Below are 20,982 nucleotides of genomic sequence, written 5' to 3'. Positions count from 1 at the left end.
ATATCTTTTTCAAATTTGGGTTACTACGCAGCATCAATTTATGTCTACACGCGTACCTCAACATAAATGAGCGTTCTGATGAAATAAACTTTTAGAATTCTAAATCTAGCTCTCATAAAAACTCATAGAGAAGTTCTATCGGTGGGCGGAGGAATACAAGTCATGTTTCTTTTATTTATGAATGAATCACTGTTTTCATTCATAATTCTGAATTAATAACGATGCAATTTCTTAATATCAACAAAATATCAATGTTGTGCATGACGTCACAATACGCGCACCTGTTACAAGCATGGAAAAACAAAACGGTCCCTCGTGACGTCACGGGTTGGAGAGGTCACGGTTGATCGAACAGAAGTCATGTCGCATGAGTAGTCTAACGTTGGACGTAAATATTCAAACCATCTAACGGATTTAACTCGTAGACAGGACGAATGTAAGCCAAAAATGAGTGTCCTACATAAAAGCGTGGTGTCGATAAAGAATAATAATGAACGACACTGCAGAAAGGTAAGAGTGTTTAGCTAATTTCAATGAAACTTTCCATGCTGTCAGTTGAGTGTTGGTATGGAATGTTTTGACTGGAAAGTTATTGATACAATGTTGTCAAACGATGGTTATTGTGCGTGTGTATAGACCGAAAGCGACTGGCTTCTTTGTGAACCTATTCACTAGGTTACTCGGGTGGGTGGGGCTCGAGGAATTTCACTAAATTTAGGAGGTTGACGATGGAATGTCGTAGTATTAACTTAAATTGTAGAAAATTGTTGCTATTTTATTGTTAGTAGGTCAATCAGCTGATTTTCGCCATGACGGTACAAATGACAACAAACATGTACACGGCATATTTTAATTTATCCATTTAAAAAAAGTTTGTGATCAATGGATATAGAAATTGGACTTGCCTAGAAATTGAAAAATCTAACATTACATATGTACATTATAAAACAATGTTTAATATGTTAGAAGAGTAAAGACTTCATAATCACATGTACATGTGTTCTATTCAAAGTTTTAAACCAAGATTTAGTAACAAAACCATTCAAGAATATTAGATCATGAACCATTACAATTTCATTTGTTTATTTCAACTAGAAGGAACGTCATTTCGGTCCTGCGTCATTTCGTACTCAACACAGGCGACCTTTCGGACTCCGTTTGACGACGGTTCAGACTTACTCTACGACTTTTCGGACTCGGTCTGGCGACGTTTCGGACTTGGATGAATAATTAAAAGACTGTTGAAAATTTGTGTGATATATTTGTAATACTATAGCTGGTTTTGTTTTTGTTTTATGTGAGTCCGATATTCACTTGATCTGATATGTGGTTTGTTGTTTGATGTGTCTGTGTCATGTCCATAGGTTTGTCTTGTGTGGTGCTGTCCCCCTGGTGCACGTACCTGTATCATCTGGACTGAACCAAATGAGCTGTAATAGTAAGTGCAGGGAGACTGCACCACACACAATTACACAAGACACAATAAGCAGAAATCACAAACAAATGTAAATATCAGATTAAAGGGACAATAACACTCTTGCTGGCTTGAAAGCTCCAGAAAATAAATAATATCTCTATCTAAGTACTAGATGTTTAAGTGTCCTACCTGTTGTGTAAATTATCCATTACATCCTATTTTACTTGTCCAGAGGGTTCGAAAATATTTTTAAATCGAAGTTTCATTTGAAAAGGTTTACGTTAGACGTTTCAAACCATTATGTTGAATTTTTCAAAATTTTTAAATAAGGTGTGTTAAGATGAAATTTGTATCATCAATTAATTGAAATATTCTAAAATAGTACAATTTGTTGACCAGAATAAAGATTTGGACATATTATTCAGTTACAACAAGAGTGGTATTGAGCCTTTAAGTGAATGGATCTGGGGGCTAGCCATAAGAAGGGGGGTGGGGTGGATGGCCGAATGGTTAGCACGTGCGCGCTTTATCATGGCTGTCATTGAGTCAACTGGCGTGGTTTCGAATCCCCGGTTGTACGTGACAAAGAGTAGGGTCGTCTGTCCAACCTCGTGGGTTTTCTCCGGGTCCTCCGGTTTCCTCCCACTGCTAAAGACCCCTACGCGCAAGCAAATTATTGAAATAAAATTAAACCATATGTTAGTCCCAAAATGACCTAGTTTGTGTCGAGTGGACATTAAACCCCATTTCTCCCTCTCTCGCTAGCCATAAGTGTCCACTGACCTAAAAGTCAAAGAGATTTAATAGCTCCTTGTGGTACACTTGATCTAGATTTATATACTATGAACAGAACTTGAGTAAAGATATATAAACAATGGTTGAAAATGACTGAATTATGATTTTGTTTGCCTAGAAATGACATTTTTCGCCAACTGAGTGTTGGGAGGTCGTGTAGTCTTTATTTGGTTTAAAATATATAATACTGTCTGCCATTAAATCAAATGGAGTGGCTTCAAAATGACCTGTTTGTGTGAGGAGGACATTAAAACCCATCTCTTTCTCTCCAACAATGATTAAACACATCTAAACCAAACATTAAAATCACAACATCCCAGCCAATTTATTATACTATCTTTATTAGCCCAGTCCTTTTATAACAGTAGGCCATTAAACCCCCCATTTCATTTTGTGTCGTGTCAGAAGGTCTGTCATTGAGTCAACTGGCGTGGTTTCAATTCCCTGGTTGTATGTGACAAGGAGTAGGATCCCCTGTCCAACCTCGTGGGTTTTCTCTGTGTCCTCCAATTTCCTCCTAATTGTTAAAGACCCCTACGCCCAAGGGAATTATTGAAATAAAATTGAACCATGTGTTAGTCCCAACATGACCTCTCTCTCATTTTGTGTCCTAGATGTATATTGGTATATTAGCTTAAAAGGTGGACAGATTCTGTCTTTCATTACAATATTTGAGGCCCATTTTTTATGCTACCCCTTCCACCAATTTTGTCCTTATAGGGTTCAAACTTTGTGGCCCTTGGGCTGAAAAGATTTTAGGACCCCTGATAAAAATTCACAGACTCTGAAATTATATTGTATACATTTACTGTACATGTACATGTATGTGCATTGTAAATCTAAAGTTTATTTTGATATACATGTATGATGCGGCCGTTCTGACTTTTGAATATTTGAAAAACAGGGCCTACCGGTGAATACTATGAAATCAAGTAAATGTGTAGAAAATTTGTCCACATGGTACTTTACATGTACATAAAAAATCATCTACATATATTCTACAGTTTGGTTTTAAACTGTTTAAGGCAAGGCGATCATAAAAGTTATTTATAAAGTCAAGCTATAAAATTATGTTAATTTTAGAAGACGTCAAACGGTACACCTATTTTGAGGCCAGATTGTAAAACATGAGGTGACTACCGGTATATAACGTGTAGACAAGACGTGGGAACAGGAAGAACAATTTGAATGACAACCATAATGTACATTGGGGTCCTCCTATTCACCAACATCATTGTTTTTTGTCAACCAAAGTATTTCAAAAAATGACCCTGACAAGGAAAGATATTGTACATTGGGGTCCTTCTATTCTCCGACATCATTGGGTTTTTTTTTGCAATACATTAATCTTGACTATCTTACATGTAGACGTGGGAACAAGAAGAAGAATTTGAATGACAACCATAGTGTACATTGGGGTCTTCCTATTCACTAACATCATCGTATTTTGTCAATATCAACCAAAGTATTGCAAAAAGTGACCCGACTAGGAAAGATACTGTACATAGTTCTCCGCCTATTTACCGACATCATTGTGTTTTTGTCAATATCTTCCAAAGTGACCCAACAAGGAAAGATACAATGTACATGTATGCATATTATCTATAACATATCTTCCCTTGTCGTCACTTTTTGCAATACTTTGGGTGATATTGACAACAAAACGCTCTTGTTGGTGATTAATAGGATCGATACATTGTACATCAAATTGAAATGATCTTCTTAGACTAAATATACATTGTACACAGAATGATCTTAGACTAAATATTACCTTCTATAAATTCTGTTTTAATTAGTCATACATCTCTCTCTCTCTGTACTAGTACTGCATTGGGCTATGATAACAGCGCACACATATCATTCAGTCTCCCCCCCCCCCCCCCAATCATAAAAATGTTACTACAAACAGGGATGTTGGATGGCCGAATGGTTAGCGTGTGCGCGTTATATCATAATCATAAGATCTGTCATTGAGTCAACTGGCGTGGTTTTGATTCCCCGCTTGTATGTGACAAGGTATAGGGTCACTTGTCGAACCTCGTGGGTTTTCTCCAGTTTCCTCACATTGTTAAAGACCTCTATGCGCAAGCGAATTATTGAAATAAAATTTAATTATGTGTTAGTCCCGAAATGACCTAGTTTGTGTTGAGTGGACCTTAAATGTAAACCCCACCTCTCTCTCTCTCTCTCTGAAATTGATGTATTATTACAGTGTATATTGTACTAGTGTATTGGGCTATTTTGAGACTAACATAGTAAATTTTAGTTCTATGGTTACCATACATGTATATTAATCCCAAAATGTCTTATTGAGTAGATGTTAAATGGTTAAACCCCATTTCTTTCTCTATCAGAGTTATAATATTACAAAATGTTGTGAGATCTTGTGGCCTGTGTTCTCCATTGTAATTTTTATATAAAATGTTAATCTGCCCCAAGGTAACAAATTCTTTAATAGAACAGGTTTAGAGATGAAGCCAAATTTATACACTTATATATGATATAGGCCAATTGATATAAAACTTAGTGACTCGACTTGACATTCTCAGTAAATATTAAATACTGCAGTACACTAAGTAATAAAATATTCGACATGTTTGAAAGATAATACTGTAGGATAGGGTTATTTATGTTGATTAAATTCCCAGCCCGTGGAATGTCAAGTATATGATCCTTTCTCCTTGCACATATTTATATATGCGCATAATTTATTCAGTAAAAAAAAATTATGTATCAAATTTTATATGGTATAAATTAAATTGTTTAAAGTGTGAAAAAGTCAACCATTCATTATTTATATTTCTCTGTTACAAAAAAATATAATTACTTTTAAAAAATCGCAAGCTTCAGGTCAACCGTCATGATTATTTTTAAACCATGTGGTGTATTTGTGGTTTCATACATGTAGTTACCTTAAAGGAGCTAAATCGCTAACATTTGGGACCTAGAAATTGACACAAGTGGGTCACAACTCATATAATACTGTAATATGAATGTATATAAACTGATTTACATTCAATCAATTTCGTTTTTACTCTAATTTCAAATCAGTTATGTTCCGTGAAATAAGCCAGCAGTCTCAATCGAATGCAAATTCCTAGCGTCTGGTTATTCCAGTCTACATACACCGTTTGGTTTGGTGTAATATGTCTAGCCTCGTTCCTTGAGTCTCTTGCTAGAACTGGGGCTGAAACGCATTATGGTACACGATTCATGTACCAATGGTAAAATATTTATTTTGGCTTAAATATTGGATATCAGAAGCCCATCTTTTTCCGGTAAGATCACAGCATCAATGTTGTTTTAAATTGACAAATAATTTGTGTTTTAAATGTCGAAGATTTTGGATGATAGTGAGTTAGAGACTTAGCTACTTTAAGTTAAGTTAGGTAACACATGTAACACATGTACAGCTGTTGGAGAGAGAGAGAGAGAGAGAGAGAGAGAGAGAGGATTTAACTTCCACTTGACACAAACTAGGTCATTTCAGGACTAATATATGGTTTAATTTTGTTTCAATAATTTGCGTGCCAATCACAACCGGGAAATAAAAACCACACCAGTTGACTGACTCATTCGGCCATCCAACCTCCATTTTAGCGACAAATGGCACAAAGTCATTTTAGCGACAAAGTCATTTTAAGTTTGATAACATAATTCCAAGATTATCTCAAATTTAGAAATTTGTGTGTACATTACATGTATTGTAATTATTAATAAACCAGAGACACAAGTATAAAAACAAACTTCATCATGATAAATTTGGTATTACCGTACTTTATTTTTCGAAGTGTGAAATTAATAAATACCAATGTACCCTGTTTTATTATATGCAGGACTAGGAGCCTGGTAATTACGAACAGTTTCTCTTCGTTCAGATGAGACAAAAAAGGAGGTGCCGTTAAATTTACCCGTTGGCAAATGCATTAAGGTACCTGTCTTCATTACCTAGATTGGACCAGAAAAGTAGGATGTTAAACCCCATTTCATTCCAGTTCATGAAACATACATCTGATTGTGTACTATTTTACATAAGCTCTATACTTAACCATTATTCTAGCAATGTGGGAGTTTAAAAAAATAAGTTACTCTGGCACAATGAAGTTGATTGTTTTATCTTCCTTATACATGTACATGAACTTACGAGGGAATTATTCTTGTATTTTGTTTTTACATGAGTTATGTTGCCAGATAATTAGTGAAGTTAAATGTGGTTAGACTAAGTCCTTTATTTCATTCATGTCCTCGCATATTTTACATGTTGTATGTATACACGAAGAGAGAGAGGTCTCCGCATGAAAAGCTCCTGTTAATGTTTGTGTCAATAATCGTGGTTGTGGGCAAGCCAATGACGGCCTTTATTTACATGTATCAACTTTTACATACCTTCCTTGTAACGCTGTCGAGTTCTTATCTTCTTTTATTCAACAAGGAATCTAAATTTGGCTTTTAGTTATTTTTTAACATTTTTAACATTATGTACATGTGTGCTGTTCACTTTTGAAAAATGTACTATTATTTATCAACTTTTGCATATCTTCCTTCTAATGCTGTCGACTCCTTAGCTTCTTTTATTCAACTAGGATCAAAATTTGACGTTTTTAGTTATTTTTTAACATTTTTAACATTATGTACATGTGTGCTGTTCACTTTTTTAAAGAAACCCTCTACTTTTATTTATCTGGGGGGTGGGGGTTGGGGGGTGGAAGGTCGAATGGTTAGCGAGTGTGCGTGCTGTATCATAAGGTCTGTCATTGAGTCAACTGGTGGGGTTTTGATTCCCCAGTTGTACATGACAATTAGGAGTAGGGTTGCCTGTCCAACCTCATAGGTTTTCTCCGGGTCCTCCCACTGCTAAAATTGAATCATATGTTAGTCCTGAAATGACCTAATTGGTGGGGTTTTGATTCCCCAGTTGTACATGACAAGGAGTAGGGTTGCCTGTCCAACCTCATAAGTTTTCTCCGGGTCCTCCCAGTGCTAAAATTGAATCATATGTTAGTCCCGAAATGACCTAATTTGTGTTGAGTGGACATTAAACCCCATCTCTCTCTCTGTCTGTCTCTCTCTCTCTCTCTCTCCATCAACTATACTTTTAAGTAAGGAGTTAATTCGTCACAGTCTTGGATTTTATGTCCTATCACAATTAATGCTAAATGGTTCCTCCTTGTCAGTGGTGCAAGACCATACATACATATGTATACATACATACATGTAATATATACAGAGAGATACAACTTAGTCATTAATCGCCACGGTATAGCCAAGAGTCATATGCTATTTTTTTCCCAGTCAGTAAGCCACTCAACATCATACAACAGTAATTTATGGGAGGTGAAAGAGCATCCTACATGCGACCTATAAGAGGGAAAGTTAGTAAAAAAATCTGTTAATTGGCGAACAGCCTTCCCAGATTTATCCCAGGAAGCTACTAGTTTAAATCGTTCTATTCAAACTATTCAGGCTTTATTGAGTATGTACGGTTGGTTGCCCTCTTAAATTGCCGTCTTCATAATTATGCATATTTGCATAGGCTCTAGGCTCCTAACTCTTTTGACTTTTGTGTTTAAAATTTTCTAAACTAATGAGGACTGTTGAATAACTCTATTAATTTACAGGAATGTATGCACAATTTTGTATTAGTTTAATTCACTTAAGAGGGGGGTGGGGGGTGGTTGGCTGAATTGTTAGTGTGTGCGCGCTGTATTTTAAAGTCTATCATTGGGTCAACTGGCGTGGTTTCGAATCCCCCAGTTGTATGTGACAAGGAGTAGGGTCTCCTGTCCTACCCTGTGGGTTTTCTCCAGGTTCTCCGGTTTCCTCCCACTGCTAAAGACCCCTACGTGCAAGCGAATAATTGAAGAAAAATTGAACCATATGTTAGTTCCGAAATGACATAGTTTGTGTCGGGCATCTGTCTGTCTCTCTCTTTCGCTCTCTCTTTCTTTTGATTTTTGTGTTTAAAATTTTCTAAACTGATGAGGACTGTTGAATAACTCTACTAGTTTTTATTAGTTTAAATCAAGGATATACATGTATATATTACCTATGATATGACAATGATAAGTAAGAAGGGAGTAGTTATCAATCCATTTTTTTACATGTGAGTTCAAACTTCAAATATGTATTTATTATCGATGATATGACAAATTAATCAGAGGCTTGAGAAATGTTCAAAGATGTATTTATTACTGATGATACATATATGACAAATTGACCCTAACATGTAATTCAGGCCTGTTAGTTCCTTGATATATTTATTACCAATGATATGAATAGGTCCTTGAGGCTACCTGTTATATAATACAGGTATCATATAGATGTTAAACTTGACAGGTGTGTTATATACCTGTGACATAATACTGTCAGGTAACTTGACCTTCACGACGTCTGTCTTTATACCCACGTCATAATGTTACCTCATAAATTTGCCATAAAAACTATAAACATTTCCATGTGTTATGTTGTCTATTACATGTAGTATTTTTTAAAAGTTTTAGTATAGGTTGAAGGTTTTGTGCCAAACTTTCAAAGAAGCTTTTCCTTATGGATATCTACATGTATGTCTTGATGTCCTTGTGTGACATATACCTGGGCCTAATTGCCTTGTCGTTCTTGTAACAGGGCTTAATTTCCTTGTCATACATCTAACAGGGCTTAATTTCCTTGTACATTGTACATGTAGGGTCTACCACATGTGGTGTTAATTTCTTAAGGTACATGTAGGGTCTACTACTTGTGACCGAATGGTTAGCACTTGTGTGCTGTATCATAAGGTCTGTCTTTGAGTCAGCTGGCGTGGTTTCGATTCCCCAGTTGTATTTGACAAGAAGTTGTGTCGCCTGTCCAACCCCCTGGGTTTTCTCCGGGGCCTCTGGTTTCCTGCCACAGCTAAAGACCCCTACGCCATGCGAATTATTGAAATAAAATTAAACCATGTTAGTCTTGAAATGACATAGTTTGTGTCGAGTGGACTTTAAACCCTCTCTCTTTCTCTCTCTCTCTATCTCTCGCTCTGTATAAGTACATCAATGAGTCGACTGGCGGGGGTTTCGATTCCTCGGTTGTATATGTACATGACAAGGATTAGGGTCGCCTGTCCAATCTCGTGGGTTTCCTCCCACTGCTAAAGACCCCTATGCACATATGCACATGCGAATTATTGAAATGAAATAAAATCATGTGTTAGTCTCTCTCTCTCTCTCTCTCTCTCTCTCTCTCTCTCACTCTCTCTCTCTCTGTATAAGTAATATGTACATGTGGTACTTCTACCTGTATACAATGTTGTAATAATGACATATATGTACCTATGTAATGTGTGATATAATACTATGATATATGATGTAATAAACCACAGTAACTCTTATTGATCTATATACAGTGTGTATAGACTGATAACATGATCTATATCTATATAGGAATGTGTTAATCACACCTGGTCAAATATATAGCTATATTTATCTGTAATCTGTCAATAATACCATCTTCATTAGCCTGGTGCAGAAAGGTAGGGGTTAAACCCCATTCATTCATCCATTTATTCATTCATTCATACATTCATTCAATATTACACATTGCAGCAAACATCATATTGATGCAGGACTGCCAGTAGGGTGTCCTGTTAAGGCCATGTTCCCGAAGCAAGGACCGCAAGTTTTACAACATCTAGACGTTGCTAGACTGTTATCTCCCTTTACTCCAGACACGTGAACAGTAACGTCCAATCAGAGGTTGTGACACAAACACACTCAAATCAAACATGGCGACACTCCACGGAAATCTTGACATTGAATGAACCTTGAACTTTGCAACTCGATTATCACAGGTAGACATTTTAGCTGGAAAGTGCGAGACTTGTTACTCGTGATGATTGAGGAATCTGATAGCCCTCCAGCTGGGTCGGTGGCCAATCAAAATTAGTGCCAAAATATGCAGGGTGTTACGTGAAGGGCTCGATAAGATGTACTGGAGTTAAAGCAAGAGCAAGCCTTCTACTGAAGATGTGTTAAGACAAATATCTTATAATTCATTGAACATTCTAACTGAATCCAATATTCGAACAGTATAATAACTGTTTCCCGTCTTCATTAGCCCAGGTTAGGAGCAGAACAGTAGGACGTTAAACCCCATTTCATTTCGTTTTGAACAATAAAATTAGCATTCAGTGTGAAGGGGGGTCACAGTGGGTAAGATGCTGGCTCACTAGCCTGGAGGTCGAGTGTTGGATCCCTGCATTGGCCGAGAAAGTTCATCCAGATTTTCGGGCGTGGTTCCCACTTGTCAGTGATGCAGGACGGAGGGCCTGACAAGGACAGCCGTCCAGTCGTTCAGATGGTCCGAAAAACTGAGGTCCCGTGTATACATTGTCGTGCACATAAAAGATCCCTTGACGGTTGGAATTCTATATAAATGAAATGTGGTTTTATGGCACGTGAATTCAATATAAGAGTAGGCCTTAGTGCCGCTGCCAGGGCAAAATTTCCTTCATTGCACACTACATGTTCATGGCGTATGCACGTCTTCATTAGCCCAGTTCGAAGTAGAATGTTAAACCCCATTTCATTTCATTTTGTTTTGTTTCGTGACCGCTGTAGTGATAGGTTGTTCTGTACACATTGGCATGCACATAAAAGATCCCTTGACAGTTGGAATTCGATTTAAGAGTAGGCTGTAGTGCCGCTGTCCAGGCAAAATTTCCCTCATAGCACACTGTATGGCATTTGCCCATCTTCATTAGCCCAGTTCGGCGCAGAACAGTAGGGCATTAAACCACATTTCATATCATTTTGTTTCATGACAGCTGTAGCGTATATAGTCCAACCTCGTCGGTTTTCTCCGGGTCCTCCGGTTTCCTCCCACTGCTAAAGACCCCTAAGCGCAAGCGAATTAATGAAAAAAAATTGAACCATATGTTAGTCCCGAGTGGATGTTAAACCCCATTTCTCTCTCTCTCTCTGTGTATTGTATAGTGATAGGGTGTACGTTCTGTCATGTTAAGACAGTATAGGTAGCCTATAATTTATACAGTATCTGTACGAGAATGTTTAGATAAAGGTGACCTGTCATCAAGATTGTATTTATCCGATCTGTAAATATGATAAATATCCTTTCTTTTATATCACACCGTAAATACTTGAGTAAATACACCCACTGATCTAAACAAACAGATTAACATATTTAACATATAGATAGATAACCACACAGAGGGCGGTGTAACATACAGATATATATAGATAAATAACCATACACAGAGGGCGGTGTAACATACAGATATATATAGATAGATAACCATACACAGAGGGGCAGTGTGCCATACACAGAGGGCAGTGTTCCATACACAGAGGGGTGGGGTACCATACACAATAAAGGGGCAGTGTACCATACACAGGGTGGCAGTGTACCATACACAGAGGGGCAGTGTACCATACACAGGGTGGCAGTGTACCATACACAGAGGGGCAGTGTACCATACACAGAGGGGTGTGGTACCATACATAGGGGTGGTGTACCATACACAGGGGGTGGGGGTGGTATCAGGTTTTAAATGTACATGTACCATACACAGTGGGCAGTGTACCATACACAGTGGGCAGTGTACCATACACAGTGGGGAGGGTATCAGGTTTAAAATGTAGTAGAAAATCAAAAGTATGAGAGAAAATTCGTATTTAGGTATAATCAGCGGCGTGTACCATACACAGGGGCTATCCGGTTTAAAATGTAATAAAGAGTATAAAATCAAACGTATGAGAGAAGACTCTTATCTACAGCGTACCGTACACAGGGGTGTATCAGATTCAAAATGTAGTAAAAAGTAGAAAATCAAATGAGAGAAAATTCTTATCTACATGTACATGTGCTATTTTCTTTTCGTGGAGAAAGCCTAGAACTTTATGCATTTAACCTGAAAAAAAAAACATTCACCTTTTCAACTTGTGAATCATCCGAAGTCTATTTTTATCAACCAAATTTCTACTGTCAGATACATGTACAGATAGATACATGTACTTTCTCAAATAAAATCAGTGGTTTCCATTGCAGACTGTCTTCACTGCAAACAGATTTCTGGGGCTTAAATATCCAACAACAGCATTATTTGGGTTTCATCAAAGGTATATTTTCTGTTCTGTTTGTATTTAATAGTTCTCCCTTTATGAAGTGTGTCATAAACCCACAAGATTGGACAGGCACCCCTACTGCTTGTCATGTACAACCGGGGAATCGAAACCCCTGCCCGTTGACTCAATGACAGACCTTATGATACAGTGCACACATGCTAACCATTCGGCCATCCAACTGGTTAGCGAGATTTTAGATCTTGACAATTGTTTATTTCAACAGACAAAATATTTGAACTGCACCGGCTGAACTGAATAGAAATATGTGAAAACCTTTGAATTTGATTTTTAATGTGAACAGTGATTTTATTAGATTATTTATCTTTAATCACACTACAACAAGAGAGATAAATAAAACACTTCACATATTTTAACTTCAGGGCACACCTCATATAAATATAAAGCATAGTCTACGATAAGATAAATTATATGTCGCATACCAAGTGGTGGATACGAATGGTTAGCATGTGCACGTTGAATCATAAAGGTCTGTCATTGAGTCAACTGGCGTGGTTTCAATTCCCCAGTTTCCTCACACTGCTAAAGATCCCTGTGCGCAAGCGAATTATTGGAATAGAATTAAACCATATGTTAGTTCTGAAATGACCTAGTTTAAACCCCATCTCTCTCTCTCTCTCTCTCTCATTCTCTCTCTCATTTGCGGGATGTTTAACCAACTTGCAAACTAGTTCCGGCATGGATCCCCTTATCAGTGGTGCAGGACAAAGGGCCTGGCAAGGGATGTACATGTAAAGTGTACGTACATATTGGAATTTGATATAAAAGTACTGGTAGTCAGTAACCCTGCTGCCCGGCCAAAATTTCCCTCATGGCACATTGTATGGCATGTGCCCGTCTTCATTAGACCAGTCGGAGCACTAGGACGTTAAACCCCATTTCATTTCATTTCTTTGAAAATACAATATTTTGCGAGTTCAATCTAAAAAATGAATTCAAACATTGTGCAAATAGAATTGTTACGGTATATTCCAAACAGTGTAAATGAAAACTAGGATTTTTCTTGTATGGTATGAAATGCGATCGGCTGTCACCGGTATTTAAAGCCATAAAACCTTTATGGATGAATGTTTATGGCAAGGTGACCGTCATATAAATATACCTGTAGATCTGATTACAATTCACCTGTCTTTATACAGATATATCATACCTCCCAGGTAAGATGACCCCTTGAACCTGAGTAAACAATCAGTTTATTGTTCCGTTATCAATACCTTTTATCTGTTGGTGAGAGGCTTGATACTCGAGCTGAGACAAGGATTTTATGTAAATGTCTTTTGATCAAAAAGTTAGCATTATCATCAATTTTGAAAAAAAAAAGGAAATATTTTCTGACAGCTTCTTTTCACGCAAAATTTATTCACAGTTTTTTTTTATAATTATGTTAGAAATTTCAGATTCAAGAAATTGATCTTTATTATAGCCATTGAAAGGTACATGTAGCTCACTTACTCAAAGTTTTAAAGTCAAGGTATTACTTAAAGTAGCTAAGTCTCTAACTCAATATCATCCAAAATCTTCAACATTGAAAACACGATTTATTTGTCAAATTAAATTAACATTCATGTTGTGATCTTACCGGAAAAAGATGGGCTTTTGATATCCAATATTTAAGACAAAATAAACATTTTACCATTGGTACACGAATCGCATACCATAATGCGCTTCAGCCCCAGTTGTATCAAGAGACTCGAGGGACGAGGCTAGACACATTGCACCAAATCAAACGGCGTATGTAGACTGGAATAACCAGACGCTAGAAATTTGCACTCGCTTGAGACTGCTGGCTTATTTCGCCGAACATAACTGATTTGAAATTGGAGTAAAACGGAAACCATTGAATGTAAATCAGTTCATATACATTCATACTACAGTATTATATGCGCTGCGACCCACTTTTGTCAATTTCTAGGTCCCAAATGTTAGCGATTTAGCTCCTTTAAACATACATGTACATTATACAAGAGCTAAATCTGTCTATTGCAGGTCTTTCTTTAGGCCTGAATTATTATCTAAACTATTAATTAAACATTAAATAACTTATCCAGACCATAATCAATTCTTGATGCCATCTTATTTTCATTGGATTTAAATCTGATCTGCTGTTCAACGCCCATTGCTGATTAACCGCAAAAATGTATATCGAGATTTTGTTAATAATCGTGAAAGCAGTAACAATGCAATGACAATCAAGGCTACAGTGATTTTAACATAAGGTTTTCTCGGCTGAGAGTGGAGCAGTTTGATTAAAAGTTTCAACATATTCCCTTTACATTATCTAGCTTTTAACTATTATAGTGAGAACTGCCAGCTCTTTATCGAATCTTCCATAATGTATCTTTAATGTACATGTAGAGGGAGATGAAATGGGGCTTAACATTCCACTGTTCTGCTCCGACTGGGCTAATGAAGACGGGCACAAGCCATACAGTGTGCCATGAGAGAAATTTTGCCCGGACCTCGACGCTACGTCATCGAATTCCAACTGCTAAGGGATCTTTTATTCATTGAAGTTAATACAGAACTGTGTGAACACAATCCCAGATATCGTTGACATTCTGCTGCAGTCTCGTACACCTCGCGTTATTTTGACCATTTCTTTATCCGTCATAAACCGAGAAAAATCGATGACAAAATCACTGTGTTAATATTGACGTAACTCTGGTCAGTTTTTATTCTGTATAACTGGTTTATATATTTAATGGATTTTTGAAGGAGTGACACAATAAAAAGATTATGGCCTATTTTATCTTGTTTACAAAGGATTTTAGAAGGCATTTCACAATAAAAAGATCAGGGCCTATTGCAAGTTACATGCAGAATGCAGTGGAAAATAAATGGGCTAATTATTTTAGGTTATAATAGAGCTATATAACACTGCTGTACAGGGCTGTCGGTAATTTTTCACGGTTGATTAGCAGCACTGCTAATCAAAAAGTCCAATTTTGCCAAATTTGATTAGCAAATTGAAAAATTGATTAGCAGTTTTTCAGTTTCAACATAAAACACCTAAATAACAAGATATTACATAACAAATATGATTAGATTCCATTCTTACTAATCTTAGATTTTTTTAGGACTGCCACAAGTACTTGTGACAGTTTGTGAATGTGATGTAGACATTTAGTTAGGTCTTATGTCTGAAGCCAATTCTTAACAGTGACTTCCGAAGCCCCAATCATTTTAATTGTTATTTTTTGTACGTTAGAAATCTTCGTTAGAAAACAATTTCGTCTGCTTTTTATCGTGTATTGCTTTTTTTGTTCAATCGGGCGCACCTCGATTGACTAGACACGTAATATTTTACGGGAATTTTTACTTTGATTTATCATTTTACAATACGTTAACATTTATTTTTTTATATTTTATTTACAATACACTGGATTTATTTCTTTCAAAATATCATATAATTACTTGATGTCTCGCAACGTGAGTGGTACTACTTGATTCCCTGTTTCCGGTTTAATAGTCCCTATTCATAAAGTTATGTCCCTGTATTATATAGTACCGTATAATGAATTGTGTCTGGGTAGTTCGAGAAGAAAATGTCACACGGAGAATTCAGTTTTGTTTATAAAATTTTATTCAACATTTTATACTCGTTGAAATTGTTGAGAAAGCTTTCTAGTCTTCAAATGTGGATTATCCTTGAGTCAATATCCAAAATGACAGGCATATTACTTTAGATTTAAATTTTTGATTAGCAATGGAGAAAATATGTATCGCAAATTGCGCTGCGATACTGGTTGTCGGCAGCCCTGCTGCTGTATGTTACAATATACGCATGTTCCAGAAGTTTTACAAGTTGCTAAGACTGGTTTGCAATGGCCTAACTTATAGCTACGTTATCTGCTTATAGTGCAGACACGTGATCAATAGCGCCCAATCAGCAGTTGTGACACAAACACACTCAAATCAAACATGGCGTCCTCCACGGAAACCTTAACCTTGAACTTTGCAACTCGACTATCACAGGTAGACATTTTGGCTGGAAGACGAGACTTGGTATTCGCGATAATCACAGAATTTGATAGGCTCCCAGCTTGGTCAGTAGCCAACCGAAATTAGTGCCGAAATATGCAGGGTATTACATGTACATGAAGGGCTTGATAAGATATAGGCCTACATGTACAGAGTTATAAAGCAAGATTAGGCCCCGAGTTCTCAAAGCATTCTCAGACTTAAGTTTAAGAATTTGCTCAACTTTCAATTACTGTTGATGAGAAAAATATCTTTGATCCAGAGACACAAAACTTTGCACATAGTTTCTTATTGATATATCTGATACATTAAAACAACAAAATTATTATAAAGGACTATATTTTAGTTAAAATAAGGCGAACAAGTTTGAGTAAATTCTCAACTTAAGTCTGAGAATGCTTTGTGAACACGGGGAAAGGCCTTCTATTGAAGATGCAATATACAGTGACTCAGTGGGTAGGGTGATTGCTCACTAATCAGGAGGGTCTGTGTTCAATCCAAATGATCGATACCCCTGAAAGTTTCTTCAGATTTTCCAGCCTGGTTTCCCCATGTCTGTGGGAATAATGGGTTTAGTTGAACTACATGTAATACCAGGTCATTTGTTCAGGAAATATAAATACAGACAAATCATTGATGGACGAAAAAATGAAATGAAATGGGGTTTAACGCCCTACTGTTCTGCTCTGACCTGGGCTGATGAAGAGGGGCATACGCCATACAGTGTGCTATGAGGGAAATTTTGTCCGGACAGCTTACTCTTATATCAAATTCCGACTGCCAAGGGATCTTTTACGTGTATGCCAATGTGTACACAGGACCTCGTTTTTTCGTCACATCCGAACGACTATACAGCTGCACCACTGACAGGGGGAAAACCATGTTGCAAATTCCCAGTGAACTTTCTCTGCCAACACTGGTTGAGAATCGCTGTTCTAGAGAATTGATTATAGGCTTGTCATGTTAATAAATGTCTAAAAAATAGTTTATATCAGATTTGAAGCCAAAAGAAAGAGCTGCAATAGGCGGATTTAGCGCTTACATAACGCATCTTTAATGAGTACGGACGGACAAATAACCAAGAGAATGTAACCTTAATCTTTAATCTGAGTTTGCCCTGAAGTTTGTTTACATTAATTAGTCTGTGACCTTCAGCAAATACGTAAGATTAACATGCATGTGTACAAAGCCATAAAACATATACACAATTAATTCAACACCTCTTAGTTAACTCGGGCGGTTTGATGTTTGAGTTGGGATGAACCAAACAGTTCACTAACGACAAATCTTTGTAGGTTGAGACAAGCTGTACTTGTTTTACAAACTGTAAAAGTTGACAATCAAACAAAACAATAAGTAAGTCATCTGTTGTATGTTGTCTGGTTTGAACTTTGAAAGATGACAGTCACAGCTTTATTAAGGTTATTGACGATTGTCTTTAAATTTAAATCTCGTACAAGTTTTTTAAAAAGAAAGTTTTGTTTTTAGTATGTTAGATATGTGTGTCTGTAATCTGCAAACAAAACTTGAAGATCTTCTAAATCTGTTTGTTAAAATCATTTTTTTTTTATCTTAGATTTATAATTTTAAAATTTAAATTTAAGATTTTACTTTTCGCGTAAGTTTATGGGTAATAAAGTATAACACATACTTATGGGAGAAAAATTACTGATTTATTTAGGCGGTGTTTCGAAGAGTATTCTCTTAACGTTTTCAAGTATGTTTATATGGGTGTAGAAATATATAATGATATGGAAGTCTGAAGAACAGTAATGGTTTCATTTTATTAGAGAGATTACATGATTAGCCTTGTTGGGCAGCAGTCCAGTCCAGACTGGTTGGGCAGGAGTCCAGGCTGGTTGGGTAGAGGTTTGGCTGGTCAGGGAGGAGAACAGGTTGGTCAGGGAGGGGAACGGGTCAGTTGGGGAGGGAATAGGTCAGTTGGGGAGGGAACAGGTTGGTTGGGGAGGAGTCCAGGTCGGTTAGGGATGAGTCCAGTTCGGTTGGGGAGAGAATGGGTTCGTTGGGGAGGAGGGTAGGTCAGTTGGGTAGAGAACATGGTGGTTGGAAAGAAAACAGTAATAGTATTACATTGGATTGTGTCGTGTATTTATAGTTCAACTAGAAGAATGCCCGGCTTTGCTCGGGGGTCATAACCCCGAAACCGGAAGTGGTAGACTAACGCCACCTGGCCTATGTTACTCCCCGGTCCGAGCTACCCCTATACCCCAAATTTCAGACTCGGGGCAGACCTAGTGTAGCCGCCAATCCCGAACAGACAGACAAACGACAGTCACAAATATTAGTATAGATTACATCTTCTACATTCTGTAAACTTTGCCCATTAAGTCAGGTGTTTATCTGTAAGGCGGGGGTTGGATGGTGGAATGGTTAACACGAGTGCGTTGTATCATAAGGTCTGTCATTGAGTCAACTGGTTTGGTTTTGATTCACTGGTTGTACGTGACAATGAGTAGGGTCGCCCGTCCAACCTTGTGGGTTTTCTCAAGGACCTCCATTTTCTTCCCACTGCTAAAGACACCTACACATAAGCAAATTATTGAAATAAAACTGAACCATATCTTGGTCGGGAAATGACCTGCTTTTTGTTGAGTGGACGTTAAACCCCATTTCTCTCTCTCTCTCTCTGTAATGCCTATTATATTTTGTCCATGCATGGGTCTTTTCTGAAAAGCAACAAATGCCATGACAAAGTTGAGAGAAAATATGCAGTTATCTTTGAGAATACACAGCATCAGTTTAAATATTGACTTTCTATTTTTTTACACTTTAGAGATTCGACTTTTGAATCTTGTGTGTGTTTTTGTGTGGTTTATGGACAACAAAGATTCTAAGCCCCAAAAAAGGCGTTGTTAACTGGAAGAAGTTAGCAAAAATTACGGAAAAGAACTGAAGCAAAAAGACGTTATTGTTGGGTTTAAGAAGTTAGCAACAGTTACGAGAAAGTTAAAAAGGGAGCGAGTTGAGAGAGAAAAGAAATGTAAATCTAATCTGTATTTTAGGAATGTTGAGGTGTGAATCCACGTTTTGTTGAATGTGGCTTTCTGACTTTTTACATGGCTAATCCTTGTTTACACTATCTAAATACTCACGAATCCCACCAAAGAAACACAACATTTTGTTGCACATATCTGTGGTCTCTTTCCCTTGACGGAAAGTTTAAAGTTACGGAAGAAATTTCTCAATTTTCCAGTGATTGCTTTTTAAGGAGGTTTCACTCACACTCTGAAGAATTTAACGGAAAGAAAAAATGAGAAAATGAAAATGAAATAGAATCTACTCTTCTGCTCCAACTGGGATAATGAAAATGGGCACACGCCATACAGTATGCTATGAGCGAAATTTGCCCAGACAGCGGCACTATGACCTATTCTTATTTCGGATTCTAACTGTCAAGGGTTCTTTTATATCACGCCAGTGTGTACACGTGACCTTAGTATTTCGTCCAATCTTAACGACTTTAAGTTGTCCATTGACAAGCCCTACGTCTTGACAAGGGGGAACCGTCCCCAGAAAATCCCGATAAACTTTCTCGGTCAACACAAGGATCGAACACAGGACCTCCAGGTTAGGGAGCCAACGTCTTACTTACTGACCCACCGTGGCTCCCAAAGAGAAATGAAATTTTGATTTATTTCTGTTGAATCACAATCTACACATATATACATGAGATTGGGCCTGTGTCCGCAAGTCAAATTTAATATTATATACATCAATCTGGTTAAAACACAGATCCTATTTCGTTTCGTTTTTATAGTTCAAAATTTTTTTTTACTTGTCTTTACTACACTTGGATCTGGAGGAGTTGTTATTTAACTTGTGTTCTGAATGGTGTCGGGGATAAGCCAATGAAACGGTCCGTTACGGCGAGCTTTAGGCGTGTTTTGCACGGAACTGTGGGTAATCCACTAGTAACATCAATGCTGATTGGTTAATCAAATGTCTGACATCATAGGGTCATAAGTCGGTCTTTTGACCCCTGACGTGACCTATCGCTATAACTTGTCAGATCTTCATGTAGTGTAGGCCATCGAAAGTATAAAAAAACGAAACGAAATATACATGTACATCTGTACTTTAATCAGATTGAGACAGATTTAGCTCTTGCATAATGCCTGTTTAAATAATCAGCTCGAGTATGGGAGTTTTTTTGTATTTTAAAAATATTCACGGACAAAATGCAAATGCCGTTCACCAGCTTTGTTAAGAACTAATAAGCAATAACATATAAGAAATAAAGATGGCTGTAGGAAGTCGAGATCTATGCCAAAGATAACATTGTTAGAAAGAACTTTTTGTTTACGTTTAGCTTTACCATGTACATGTGTACTTGCATACTCTAAGTTGAACGGTGGTCTACTTCAGCCTCCGCATGCCGGTATTTAGCTTTCACAAACAAGGAACAGAAGTCAATTGAGTCGTTAAATCTTAATGGGCCAGTTCCAGATTTTACCGGGTGTCCATTAATAAAAGGTATTGAAAGTAACGACGCATGATTTGCATTTTTTGAAAATTGTCAAATTTCTCACAGCTTAATCCACATACATTATGCAAGAGCTAAATCTGCCTATTGCAGGTCTTTCTTTAGGCCTGATATGTTATCTAAATTATTAATTAGACATTTATTAACAT

The 20,982-nt window shown here is 37.2% G+C and overlaps 1 protein-coding gene across 1 annotated transcript in view; it reads left to right on the top strand.

Moving 5' to 3' along the window:
- The first annotated feature begins 339 nt into the window (after nucleotides 1-339).
- Nucleotides 340-20,982, top strand: part of LOC126815068 (rhophilin-2) — a 43,202-nt gene continuing 22,559 nt past the window's right edge. Inside the window, exon 1 of the mRNA XM_050540600.2 lies at nucleotides 340-510. Within this exon, the coding sequence (XP_050396557.1) occupies nucleotides 448-510 (63 nt within the window). The 5' untranslated portion in view covers nucleotides 340-447. The remainder of the gene's footprint in view (nucleotides 511-20,982) is intronic.

Source organism: Patella vulgata, chromosome 3, assembly GCF_932274485.2.
Source record: "Patella vulgata chromosome 3, xgPatVulg1.2, whole genome shotgun sequence".
Lineage (NCBI taxonomy): Eukaryota > Metazoa > Mollusca > Gastropoda > Patellidae > Patella > Patella vulgata.
This window is presented reverse-complemented; position numbering and strand designations above follow the sequence as displayed.